The sequence below is a fragment of the Hesperophylax consimilis genome, chromosome 13 (genome assembly GCF_061612785.1).
Source record: "Hesperophylax consimilis isolate HC1 chromosome 13, BYU_Hcon_1.0, whole genome shotgun sequence".
NCBI classification, from domain to species: domain Eukaryota; kingdom Metazoa; phylum Arthropoda; class Insecta; order Trichoptera; family Limnephilidae; genus Hesperophylax; species Hesperophylax consimilis.
In genome coordinates this window covers 18,143,216-18,158,151 of record NC_142848.1, presented here as the reverse complement: position 1 = coordinate 18,158,151, position 14,936 = coordinate 18,143,216, and the positions used below count along the sequence as shown (strand labels likewise).

General features: G+C 35.1%; 1 protein-coding gene across 4 annotated transcripts in view; it reads right to left on the bottom strand.

Moving 5' to 3' along the window:
• The window catches only part of LOC149418536 (neurotrimin-like), a 205,770-nt gene that overhangs the window by 94,237 nt on the left and 96,597 nt on the right, over positions 1-14,936 (bottom strand). For all 4 annotated transcript variants that reach the window (XM_089638555.1, XM_089638558.1, XM_089638556.1 and 1 more), the window contains 2 exons: positions 8,122-8,238; positions 3,992-4,085 (listed from right to left, as the gene is read on the bottom strand). In XM_089638555.1, coding sequence (XP_089494681.1) covers positions 3,992-4,085; positions 8,122-8,238 — 211 coding nt within the window. The remainder of the gene's footprint in view (positions 1-3,991; positions 4,086-8,121; positions 8,239-14,936) is intronic.

The window sequence follows — 14,936 nt, the reverse complement described above, 5'->3', positions numbered from 1 at the left end:
CACATGCGTGTTCACAGTCCCTCACTGCAAAACTAGGCTGGGCCAAAGGCACATCAACTATATTGCCCCAAAATTGTTCAATTCTTTACCCAATTCCATCAACATGTGTCAAAACCTGAACTTATATAAGAAAAATGTTAAAAGTTGGATAAGAAATAATTTCAAAGCGAGTAACTTTTTTCTATAATTTAAGACATCGGTTTCTAAATAACTAAACAACCACAGGTCTTTCTGTACATTAAAGATTAATTTCTTTAAATCAAAGAAATATATACATGCATCTATGTCTTATGTGTGTGTGTGGGTGTGTGTGTGTGTGTGTGCGTGAGTGTGTGTGCGTGTGTCTGTGTGTCTGTGTGTCTGTGTGTGTGTGTATATGTTTGTAAATTTAAAAAAAAAGAAGAAAAAATAAAAACTTCTCTAAAAAAAAAACCAGTCACATTGATCTCTATAGATACATTTAACAAGTTTAAAAAAATATATATTTTAAACACCACTGTTTTATCCTTACACTATAATACCCACGCTCAGGCTTCGCCTTTGTGGGATTTTTTTGTTACTCTTTCATTCTATATTACTATGTATGTACCTGAATTGTATATGTATCAAAAATTTTGTTAATAAAAAAAAAATAATAAAAAAATAAAAATAGTGTTAGTGATTTTTTTTGTTTTTTAATCCCCGAATCTAGACAAACGGTAAAGTACTCACCTGTTGAAGGTGTACCATTTTTCGGAGGATTATTTATGTACTATATTTGAAATGTGTAATATGTCATATATCAAGTTACATTCCGTAATGTTAACAAATATCATTTAGTGTGTTATAGTTTCATCACGATAATTTACAAATTTTGGGCACCCCACTGATTTCAAATAAGGCACAATAGGGATAACGAGCAAATATTATTTGTAATTTTATACGCATGATAGTATGTGTGACTGTGTGTTTGTGTGTGTACTCATTTGGATGGAAGGTAACATTTTCCAATCAATTGCTTACATAGGATTTCGTGAAATATATTTTCGGTTTGGACTTTACAATATTGAAAATTCCAATGTCCAACCTTAAATATCCTGGTCGAACCCAATTATGGAATACGAAATTTCCTATCAAATTAATTTATCGTTCTGTATAATTTTCCATACAATTAATCAATTAATTACATCAAAGGCAGCATCGGCAGGTGGTTACAAATAATGCACGCTGATCCAATTAAATATATAATGGTAAACAAGTTCAGTTTAAATTAATAAACGTATTTTAAAGCTAATAAAACTATATGACCTCCGTGGCGGATGAGCGGAACGTCCTTGACTACGATTCCAGAAGTCACGGGTTTACAAAAATAAACATTTTATTCACTCTGACAGAAGACCACCATTCAGAGCAGAGACGTTACTTGAAATGGCTTAAGTCATGTTTAGTTACCATTACTGAACTGAACCATTTCCTTGAACCTCTTCCCCATTTCCTTCCGTCAAACTCACTCCCACCTCACGAAATACCCCAATTGGGGATGCCACAGTCCCACTAGCTCCGGGCAGTTGGGAAAGTAGCAGTTGGGACATGGGCAGTTGGGACTGTGGCAGTTGGCACAGTGGCAGTTGGGACAGTGGCAGTTGGAACAGTGGCAGTTGGGGCAGTGACAGTTGGGACAGTGGCAGTTGTGACAGTGGCAGACGGGACAGTGGTAGTTGGGACAGTGGCAGTTGGAACAGTGGCAGTTGGGGCAGTGAAAGTTGGCACAGTGGCAGTTGGGACAGTGGCAGTTGGAACAGTGGCAGTTGGGGCAGTGACAGTTGGTACAGTGGCAGTTGTGACAGTGGCAGACGGGACAGTCGTAGTTGGGACAGTGGCAGTTGAGATAGTGGCCGTTGGGACAGTGGCAGTTGGGACAGTGACAGTTGGGACAGTGGCAGTTGGGACAGTGGCAGTTGGGACACTGCAATCTTGAGCAGTTATAACATAATTTTTTTTAATGAAAATAGATCATTGTTTTTTTGTGTTTTTTTTTAAGGTTCCATCAATTTAATATATCGCTATATTGAACTCCAACACTATTTTAAATTAAATGAATGTGCTTAAATTTTCTAAAGGAAAGATTTTCCCTAACTTAAATTCTAAATGATGCATTTGATAGTTCAGAATTGCTTGCATTGATAAGCTTTTGGATTCCACTACGTAATGCTAGAAGTCGGGATTTATTTCAGTTCAAAAATGTTGGTACTAACAACCATATGTATTCCTCATTACCCCGAATACTTACGGAGGGAAATAATTATATCGAGTCAGCGGACTTTAATTTATCACTTTGTTACTGAGGCAGTTAAGTTATGTATAATAAATATGCACTGAATTATAACACAATTTTTACTATTCATGTGTAAAAGCCCCTAAAACGAGCAATATTAAAGAAATACATAAATCAAAAACAGAAATCAATCTTCAGTAATTTGATTTTTAATTATGGAAACAATACCAAAGGATAAGAACTTCCGACTGCCAGGTAATCGTCAAATCATTGTTTATTATTCGATATCACGGGAGAAAAATCAAGGCAACATTGTTGTGTGACACGCTACAAGTTTTGATCTGTTACCATGTAAATGTATGTTGGTATCGGTTACCATGTTAATTTATGTTCGTTAAATACGATGAGAAGTGCGGATACTAATATATAATTCAGTCAGCTAAGATACTCATTCCAAATTAGTTTGTGAAAATAATCAGAAATTAAAACATGTAAAAATATATTCATAATAAAGGTAACAATGATTTTTAATGCTCGAATGACGGTTAAGTAGACTGTAAATGAAAATAGATGTTCATTCGATCGGATTCAAATCACCAGGAAAACGAGGAGAGATGGAGAAAGTCTTACCTTTCGACTCATGAAAATTCCATCGCATGGATTACTTAAAATTTAAAGGAGTACACCTCATCTAATCAAAATTAATTTTGCAATGTTTGGCACTAAACCAAGAACCAATACTTTTATGAATGACTATTGGACCTCGCAATGCTTTGCTATTGCAAACGTTTTTCTCAGGCGTCTCCGATTTCTCCGAACCATTCATTCCTGTCAGGACCGGCACTGTGCCAAACGGCACCTGGCGCAAGTAAATAATAATAATACTATTTGGATGATTTTTATAGCGCCGTTTTTGTACAAAATCACCTCAAGGCCGCTGTTAAAATATAAAATACATTTCTACAATGATCTACGTTATTACTAACTATATATGGAGATAATATACAGTACAATACTTACCTGGTAGGTCACTTGAGATTAACACTTAATTAACATTAACTAATGGTTTATTGCGAAATTTAGAAACAGGATTTACGACATAATTGGAAAATTGGATATAACTGGACTTTCTCTCATGAATGGTATAGATAATTTAAGGGTATGACGGCTTAAAAAGGTAAGTTTTTAGTTTAAACCTGAATTCTGTTGGACAGTTAGATAGTTAGTTGGATAGTTAGTTCCAGTAAAATGTTGGTGCTCCTTGTCAAAACCAAGATATCAATAATATTCTTATGATTTGTATTTTTGTGTATCGCCGTGTATATGAAAAATAATCACAAAGGCAATGTGTTAGGACTGTTAAGTTCTTGATTGATTTCTTTAATTCAAAATATTGATTCGGGTTCAAAGACGAAAATGCGAGAAAAGCAATGATAATATTTATTCGAATATCTATATTATGATACATGTGTTACAATAACAGTCATATCACTGGCGTACGTAGGTAATCATGAGTCTTCTTTCTCAGGTAAGACTTTGCGGAAGAAGAGGAATAGAGGAAATGACAATATTATGAACAGGACCATGGGATATAGAATAGTCCCAAAACTGTTTTAATATTAAACAAATACTGCATTCTAACAATATAAACATACACAGCAATGTATACAAAATAATTGAACATTAATAATGCATAACATATACTTGATATTGTAATAGAATGCGGCTTTGACTTACCTACAACCAATAAGGACATGGAATTTCCCATGGGAGGAGTAGTGCTGACTTGACACTCGTAGGTGCCAGAATCTCTATGTTGCGGTGACAGCACCTGAAATACGCATAAACAAGCTATTTATTAACTATACTTCCTTAAGGGTATTATAGTTGGCAGCCCTCTATTCTTACGACCAAATTATTTTTAAAGTTTCACTTTCAGTTTCACACTATTGAGGATATTATATCCTATCATTTTTTTTTCTATTGGTTCCAAAATCAATAATAAAAAATGGAAATCAGAAATGAATGCGATAAAACTTTTACAGGAATTGAGATTTCGCGTGCGTTCTAACATTTAAAAAAAAAATATTTAAAGACCATAGGGCTTTTATACAATATCTAGGAGATAAAACTTTAACATGACAAAAAATAAGTATAAACATGAGAAAAGAAAATAATAATTATTATTTTAATAAAATTATAGTATTTTCAAAGAAAAGTTTACCAACTAATCATCACGTCGTTTTCACAGGGTAGGCAGAGAAGACGGACCGCCAAACAACTCGGTTTAGACACACACTCCTTGCCTCATCCACATTCATACATACTCTTCTATTATTCTGACTTATGGCCCGACTCAATTATCTGGTTCACTTGATCGCGTCATGTCTTCCTCGAGCGTCCCCGACTCATTTAACCATTCACATTCGCGTAATATATTCTCCTTAGGCTCATACATTCGTTCATTACGCTTACATAAGCCTTGCATTCTTTGCAAATCTTCACATAATCGTATGTGATTTTCACACATACGCCTCAGGGATCTTATTTATACAACATTTAGTCTCGTTTATTTTCCATATATCTTTTTAAAAAATTTGTTGCCTCTGTATGTTTACAGAATTTAAGAAGATAGGATGATTTGTGTTTTCTAGCGGGATATTTAATTTTGTTATTTTTTTTTATTCCCCGATGTTGTTAACGAGGAACTTGAGTGAAAAATATTATATCTTTAAAACAGATATTCATATATATAGATCAACAAACGCTGATTCTGAATATATATGTTTTATTTCATATAGTCAGACGTAGAATTAATATATATCCATTTAAAAACGATTAAAACCGTGAGAAACTCAAACGCACTGTGATTGGTTGGCGGGTTCTGACACCACTTAAACCGCGTTATTAGTATTTCTAAAGGTCTCGTGTTTTTTCTAAATCTCTCTATGTATATTAGGTTTTGTTTGTTTTCATGCCGGCCCGAGTGGGATTGACCTAACTGTTATCTGGCAAAACCGAGGTACGTATGACGTCACGCGTGCCCCATCAGATTTCGGTTGTTTAGGCGGGCTTTGAAAAAGGTAAACATTGAAAATTATTCTAACAATGAAATCGACATTTGTAAAAATATGTTTTGTATGTACTTAGTTTATTTTTATTAAATTTTAGACATATTATCTGCTATTTTACCGACACAATCAAATTATTTACAAGCAGTGAATAAAATCAAAACAAAAACAAGAAATAAATAAAATTTTCTTTTTAATATTCCGGTTAATTTTATATGGGATTTTCTCCTTCACCCTACAGATTTCAATTTACAACCTCAGTCCTGAAAAAATACCAGATATTTTCCTCCAACTTAATTAATTATGAAATCGTGTATGTTTCAGGAAAAAAAATCTTGAATTCGACGAACGCAGTGTTCGAGTATTTGCAGGAAATTAAATTACTCGTTTCTCGCTACCCGTGTAAATAACTCATGTTTTGTACAATAATATGCATCCGGCACATCTCCAGCAATTTTTCATTTTCTTAGTATTATATAAAATATAAATTATTAATTAAATAAAAATATTAATATTTAATTAAATTTCCACAACTGAAACCGAATTTATATTGCTTCGTTAGCATAATTTACAGTGGTCGAATTACAATCAAAACGCTTTCGTCACGATCAGCATTTTACGTATAAAGCTTGTTACACACGAGGGATATAGGATATAGGATATTGGCGTGGCCAAAAAATCACCTGCAACCGTCACCATAGAAAAAACATGAAGATTAGAAGTGCCTTCCATAAAAAAATTAATAGAAACAAATTTTGCCATTGATGAAGTAAGTTTTTATGATTCTACAACATTTAACACGGTATCTGTCTCTTTTACACTTGCCTGACACGTATATCGCTATCCCACTAGAATTTCATCATAATGCAACAAAGATTTGTAATGAAAATTTATGGCCCGATTGGCCAGACTTTTGGATAGCGAAACACGCCAACATGGCATTTCTTGTTTTCTTGTATATTCTATAGCTGTCACGGATATAATATTATAATACCAGACACAGATGATGATCTCTAGATGTGTGCTCTATGTAATAAGTATACAAAATCTCAATTTACATAAGACTTTTTTACCTATCTTGGGAGGCACACGGATATGCCCACAACCACCATCTATTTACCAAAATTTGTCATGTCGCCAATCTACATCAGACCATTCAATTTCTACGCCCCAGCAGCCCAATGAAATTATTTCAAAACAAGTAAGGAAATTTACTACTTATTTTAAGCACGGGGACGCGTCCACATCATATTTTTGTTTGAGTTTATGCCTTCAGTGGTTGGGAGGTTTTACCTCAAATTATCACTACGAGTGAAACACAACTCTGGAAGCGTGTGGTTGGCTTATTAACTTAATTATCCATGCCACGAGCTCATTTTCTGGTTGCAAGTCATTGCTTGCTTCAGACAAGGGATAGGTATTCATGATGTTGGAAGGACTTAGAAATTCGAAACATTTCACAGTTGTCTAATATTGAAGTCAGTTGGAGTTTTAACAATAATTACCAGAGTAACTGAACGTAGTCAGGAGTAGGTACAAAAGTACAGAAAGAACGAATATTGTACAATTCATACAAAGACAAGAGAGAATAAATAATTATGCTATTTTCTGGTCCGTTTTTCTAAAGGTCCACGCTCAATCTTACTTGCACGAACTCTAATTTGTACTATTATAACTTTTTATGGCTAATATAATAAGATCTACTTGGCACAATACGCATAATGACCTGTTTCACTCTTACTGTTCACAAATAATTATGTATCAAATTCGCCAATTCCTCGTACCCATAGTTCAGAAAACGAATTTACCAATATTATTGACATTTTTAACGTAGCAAACTCGATTTTAATGCATACTTAAGCAAATCTTTTACGTCAAAGAATTATTTCTGGAAATGTTTTGCAAATAATACTGTTTTAATGGTCGCTGTCGAATGGACGCAGCATAGTGTTTTTTTGCGCATGCAAGTCGCTGCTTTTAGACGGACCTTTACACGTTTAATAGTGTGCGAGTATTAACTATGGTTTTTGTAATAATTGTGAAGATAAAGTTTTGTATCATTAAAAAGAAGAATTTACTTATAAATCTAAAGTAAACGTGAAACAGAACAAGACACAGAAAAATAAAAACGTAACGGCCTCAACTGGGAATCGTAACCATTGTTTCTTTCTATGAGAAAAAAATGCATTTTGCTGCCTTGAACGCAATACCAGATGAATACCTTATTGTACATAAAACAATTCAAATCAAAAAATGCCCAAAACTCTTTACTCAGACGTACCTGCAAAACTTACAATTTCCTAAGAGATATTGATATTTTCCACTGTATCCTTAAATATAAAATCTAAATAAACCTTTCAATGTACTTAAAGGTAAAAAACTTTTTTATTGTTTGTCTACCCTTTTCATTTTTTTTTCTTTCACTTATATCTTTAAATATCTACTTTCTTCCTATCTTGTAACCATAAAAAATATTGTAAATGGAACTGAACTGGTTAATTTTATACTCAACATCTTAAATACAAAAATTAATTCACATGTATGTTTCATAAATATACTCGAAAAAAAAAACAATAAAAGAGATAAGTCTTTTTTTTCGATCTTATATTTGAAATTCAAAATTGAAAATATTATCTTACAACTAAACTTTTCTATTTTATACAGTAAAGATCATTTATAATGATGATGAAAGGATTTTTTCAGGTTTGATCACAAAATATCCCACTTCGTATTTCTTGTGTTCTTCTTTGTTAAATTAGTAATGAAAATTTAAACAGAAATTTCCTTTATTCTCACCCTTAAGATCCAATCTTCCGTCTGTGGATTGTGAACACTCTGAAATCTCTGGTCCGACGTGTAGGTGGACCTCCCCACTGTTAGCAAGTGAAGATCCCTGTGTCGTATCCAAGAAACCTGAAAACAAATAATATCATTCTGAACCCTCGACATGACTGACTTAAGAAAGAATATGGAAGAATACGAATATAAAATATAATAATTTCGATAGCAAATTTAACTATGGTAAAAAAAAACGAAATTGCGCTATTGATGTAGTTATGAATAATTGTGCTGTCTCAATAGAAAAAAAACAGAAATTGGTTAGTGATGTAGTCATGAATAATTGTGCTGTCTCAATAGAAAAAAAAAAACAGAAATTGGTTAGTGTTTTTTTTTTTTTTTTTTTCCATTATTTCTGGCTTTCACCCTTCAAGGGTGTTCTTGGCCATCATTTAAAATTATTGAGAAAGGTGTATTGAAAGTTGAATTTAAATATTAATTTTATTTAAATAGGCAAATTTCAAAATTATAATGAAAATTGGAGTCGAGTTCAGACTTAAAAGAGATGAAATGTTGAATGGAGGGGAGGCAATTTTAGTAAAGGCTTGATAGAAGAGAGGATATTTGTTTAGAGAGGGACAACCAAAAAATATGTGATCTAAAGTTCCCACTTCTAGACCACAGAATGTACAATCTGGGGAGTCAAGGACGTGAATTTTAAAAAGATGGGAAGGAACGGAACAATGACCGATCCTTATTCGAATGAGTGAAGAAATTTATTTTTTGGAAAAATGAGGGAATTGCTGAAACCACGGTTTTGATGGAATAGTCCTTTGTATTGAGGCATAGCAGGCTCCCTTGGATTGACTAGCAATGTGCCAATACTCTGACCAAACATTGCGGGATCTTTCTTTGATGATGGAAAAAATGTCAGATAAGGGAATGTGGTTTACGAGGGTAACAACAGGGTTGGACGCTCCTTGTTTTGCCAAGGCATCCGCAATATCATTACCCATGATACCAACATGTCCAGGAATCCAAATCAGAGTTACAGATTTACCAGAGCTTTGAATGGATGCTATCATCTCTCGAATAAGGCATACAAAATGATCATCAGGATGAAGAGGAGGACTGGATTTAAGTTTTTGGAGGGAACTGAGAGAGTCAGAGAGAACGAGGGAATGTTCAAAATTATTTTTGATTATATATTTGAGAGATTCTATTATTGCAATGCACTCAGCTGAAAATAATGAAAATTGATTTGAAATTGAATGAAATATTCTATCATTAGAATTATTGTGGTAAACGTTAATACCTATACCACAGTTAGGAGAGTCGGGAGATTTGGATCCATCAGTAAATAAAAGAGAAAAGTTGGGCCATTTAGATAAAATAATGTCATTGAACATATTATTGACAGTTCGGGCCGGGAGATTGGAATGACTTTTAAAGATTCCGATCCCTTCTAATATTGTAAGGGATAGGGTGACGTGACTATATTTTAGTTTGTATAAGGGAAGTAGATCATTTTGGATGATGTGGAGCTCTGAGAGAGACTTAAAATTTTTACAGATGTCAGGAATAGGTTTAGTTGAAGCTCTGATTGTAGATGAATGGTTTGAGTCAATGAACAACGAGACGCTGGGGATAACCCGATGACATTTAGAATTTAAACATTTAAGAACAAATTTGTCAGCAAATAGTTGACGCCTTAAATAAAGAGGAGGATCAGAACATTCTACTTGAAGGGAATTGATGGGTGACGATTGCATCGCTCCAGTTATTATTCGCAAAGATTTAGATTGAATTTTGTCTAATTTATTAAGTACATTTTTTGAGGCGGTACTAAAAAGTGGGCAGGCATAGTCGAGATGGCTTCGAATAAGTGCATTGTAAAGCAACTTAATGCAAGTAGGGTGAGCTCCCCACCAAACGCCAGATAATGATCTGATGATATTTAAATTTTTTTCGCATTTAGTAACTAAATTATTAATATGGGAAGACCATTTAAGTTTCCTATCAAATGTTACTCCCAAAAATTTTACTTCAGAAGCGTTGGAGATTGGAGAATTTTTAAATAAAATTTGAACGGGGGGGTTTTTATGGCGGTTTGAGAAGGTGACACACTGAGTCTTTTGGATTGAAAGTTCAAGACCATGTAACGTGAGCCATGTGCAAAGGGCATTCATGGCTTCGTTAAGATATTTGACGGCGAGAGGGATGATTTTGGATGATAAGAAGAAAGCTATGTCATCTGCGAACTCGATAATTTTTATTTGTGGGGGAATAGTGACATGCATATCATATGTGTATATATTATACAGTAAGGGGGACAATACATCGCCTTGTGGTAAACCCTTCCAAATAGACCTACTTTGAGGAGAAATATCTGGAAGTTCAATGAAAATTTTTCTATCTAGAAATAGATTAATAATTGATTGGACAAACATGGGGGGAAGGCCAAGGCCTAGAAGTTTTTTTTTCAGGATTGGGATGGAAACATTGTCAAAGGCGCCTTCTATATCTATAAAGACGGCAAGACAAACTTCCTGTTTAGAAATTGATAAATTAATATCAGTGCTGATGATGGCAAGGTTATCTTGAGTGGATTTTTTTTTCCTAAATCCAAATTGAGATGGAGAGAGAAGCTGTTTACTCTCGACAAAAAATTCTAATCGGTTTTTAATTAATTTTTCATAAAGTTTACTGAGGGTGGATGAAAGAGCGATTGGCCTGTAGTTGGATCCAAAATTTGGAGATTTGTTTGTTTTTAAAATAGGGATGATTATTTGAGAACTCCAGTCATCAGGCATTATACCAGTCTGGAAGATTTTATTTAAGATGCTTAAGAAGTGGTTTAGAACATTATCATTACTATTTTTGATTATGCTGTAAGGTATACCATCTCTGCCTGGAGATGAGTCCATGACTGTTGATAAACAATTTTTTAGCTCAATTAAGGTGAATGGAGAGTCTAGCCAATGATTAGACATGGGAGTATTATAGATGGGCGTTATTTCATCTAAGTTAGAAACAGAAGGGGGGGCAATTTTGTCCAAGAATTCATCTATCCATTTAGAATGGGACGCTCGAGGAGATGGTGAACTGAAGGAGGATCGAAATCTTCGGATCATAGACCAAACTTCCGAAATTGGAGTGTTCGGAGATACTGAACTGCAAAAGTTGTACCACCCGGATCTTTTTTTTGACCTCAATACCCTTTTGGCATTGGATTCAGCGTTTTTGTATATAAGATAGTTCTCCATAGTCATATTGTAACGATAGGAAAGAGATTTAGCTTTCCGAATTCTTACTACTTTGGAACATTCCTCATCCCACCAGGGAGTTGGAGGGAGTTTTTTGAGAGATTTAGTTTTAGGGGGAGGATTTGATTTATTTATTGCAGTTATGAGCATTGATTTGAAGTTATTATAATCATCTTTGACGGAAAATATATCGGTGGCGGGTGAATTTAGTAGGAACTTGTCCATATGAGAGTTAAATTCATCCCATTTGGTGTGTTTCGTTTTAATCTTTGTCGAAATATGAGACTTGTCCGATTGGAAAGAAGTTTGATAAGTAATGATGATCGGGAAATGATCACTGGAGCAAGGGTCGGGGGACACCACCCACGAGGAGAGAGAAGCCAGACTAGTAGAACATATCGAGAGATCCACTGCACTGGGGTTTGTGCTGGGGCGTGAGATCCTAGTAGGAGATCCGTCATTCAAAAGGAAAAGGTTGGATTGATCTAGGAAATCCATCACACTTCGACCATCTCGGTCGGAGAAAGCAGAACCCCAGACGGAGGAATGGGCATTAAAATCGCCTAATATAAAGAAAGGAGGGCTTAGTTGACTTACAATTTGCAACCAAGTTTGTTTATTGAAGTGGGCTGTTGGGGGAAGATAGACTGAAATAAAGGATGTGTCCTTTATTTTAGCTGCAACCATTTGGAAGTCAGCATTGGGGGGTTTGATATTATTTATTGGGGAAAATGATATGGATTTTTTAATAAAAAGGGCAGCACCGCCGCCCGAACCTTCCGGGCGATCGTCGCGGAGACAGGAATACCCTCCCACATTAAAGTGGGTGGATGGAGTAAACCAAGTCTCCGAGATAGCAGCCAAAGAAATAAAGTTGGAATTTAATAGGTTAAGGAGATCAGATTTGTTAGAAATAGCACTTCGGCTATTCCACTGAAGTATTCTGACATTCTGAAGAGCCATTTTGAATAAATGATTTTAATGTGGAAATAATAGTAGCAGCGTTGGACGGTAGATTAGTTTGAGAAGAAATAAGGTCAATTAGAAGCATAATAAGAGTTTGGATAAATGAAGAATTGTCTTGGGAGAGTTTTTCAGAAAGTTTAAGAGAGTTCATTGAGGACGGATTATAATTATTTGCACACCCATTTGTGGCATTTGAAAGAGGTGAACCATTGGGATTTAAGAGCAGTGAGTTGTGTTGTTGCTGATCGTATCCAGGAGCCGGTTTAGAGATAGCGTTTTTGTATGTGAATTTAGTTGAACGAGAAGAAGTTGTTGTAGTGGAGGGAAGAGGGTTGGATGAGGAGTTGCTGGATAAAGCCTCAGCAAATGATTTTTTGACAGGCGGGAATAATTTAGAAGCCTGCAGAAAAGACAAGTTCTGAGAGGCCATTGAAATTTTAATATTTTTTTGGCGAGATTGTTCTGGGCAAGATGTGTTGATAGCTGTATGTGAGCCTGAGCAGTTAAAACATTTAGGTGAGGAGGAAGAAGGACATTGGTCAGCTGCGTGGTTTTCTCCACATTTAAAACATCTGGGTTGAGATCTGCATGCAGCTTTGGTATGACCAAAACGGCAGCAATTGAAACATTGAGTGGTGGGATATGTATACATTTCAACTGGTAATGAGTTGAAGAATAAATATATATGGGAGGGAAGAGATTGACCTTCAAAGGTGATAACAACAGATTGGGAGGGCTTCCAGGTAATTATACCCTCAGAGGAGTCCTTGTAATTTAGCCTCCTGGCTTTTATGGGATTGCCAATATGTTGGGGGGTTGAAAGTGAAGACAGAATTTCTTCGATGGACAGATCGGTCGAGATACCTCTGACCAGGCCCATGCGAGTGACATTAAAAGTAGGGATATATGCCTTGAACTTTGAATTAGATGAAATGAAGATATTTTTGATGAAACTGTTGGCAGCTGGCCCTGAGAGGAATTCGACGGAGATTCGGAAGCGACCCTCGGCTTTTACACCTCCAGATTTGATTGAAAGATTCTTGCTATTTGATAGGAATTTGCCATATTCAAGAGGGTGGATGGTTTTTCCTTGCTCAGTTTTTTGGGCGTATGCTATGAATGGGCCACGGGAATGAGGAGAATAAAAGTTTGTTGGAGGAAGTTGAGAAAGTGCTGGTGGGGACAGTGAAGTCGAAGGCAAGTCAAGTTTTATTGGGGAAGAAGGAGTAAATTTCCTTTTTTTGGTAGAAGTCAAGATGACAGAATCACTGTCAGAAATTTCTACATTTTCCCCGTCTGGGGGGTCTGGAGAGGGATCTGGGGGCTTTGTAGGGGCTCCAGGGGGGAAATCTTCCTCCATTATTCACAACAGTAAACAACTACAATAATAGTATGAAAAATGACAGAAGTAAAAAAGTTTATAAATATCTGGAAATCAGCAGCGAAAAGTGACTCCTGGAAGATCAGGAGGGAGAAGAAACCTCAAGGCACAACACACTACACTTTTTTTTTGCCAGAAAACAAAAAAGAATGGTAAAAAATTAATTTTAGATAGAGCAAAACAAAACAACTGATGACAGCCAAATGTTATTGTTGCCCATTGGTTAGTGTTGTAGTCATGAATAATTGTGCTGTCTCAATAGAAACAAAAAAAAAAACAGAAATTGCGCTAGTGATGTAGTTATGAATAATTTGGCTTTTTCTCATTAGAAAAACATCTCAATATTATCTAATTTAGTAAGGAAAGCATGTTATGACGAATGTTGCACAGAAACCAAAAAACTAAATCAGTGCGTAAATGACACGCACCAATATTATACACTGCCAGAATTACACACGAACAGAATTACACACGGACAGAATTAAACATGGACAGAATTGCACATGGTCGAAAACTTAAGGTGAAAATTAAACCTACTGTAATTCCATACATAAAAAGGCTGTTTCTACTAGGCTGAAATTTCAGAATGTTTGAATCTGTGCTAAATATGTAAGTTTCATATTTTTTAAATTAAAGAAAGTTAGGTTAGATAAACCTTCGAGAATTACACAAGTTAAATTAAATGTTATTTAATATGTTTAGGATTAAGAATGTGTGTGTGCTAAATATGATAGTTTCACATTTAAAAAAAAACTGTAAAATTCCGCTAGATTACTGTAAACCTACTGTAATTGCGCATGTAAATAAATAACAGTGATTTTAAAAGGTTCAGGTTTTAGAATCTTTAAATATATGCGAATTTTGTAAGTTATATTTGAAAAAAAAAAATTAATCTCGGTTAGGTAAAGTTAGCTTTACACACGTGCGAAATAACACAACGTGAAATTACACCTACTCTAATTGTATGCTTAAGACGAAATAAGATCCTAAAAAAATATCAGTTATGGGCGTGAACGCGATTTAAGTGGGCGAAGCAAATTAGTTTCACACGCGCTCCGCTCGAATTAAATATTATAATATTTCGGGGTGCAGATGAATGAAGTACGTTGCAATGGGGAACACCCGACACCACGAACAGTTCGAAGTCAGAGCAGCGATGAAATCCACTAGATGGTACCCATGAGTAAGGTTTGAACATGAAATGCTTAATAATGGGCGTC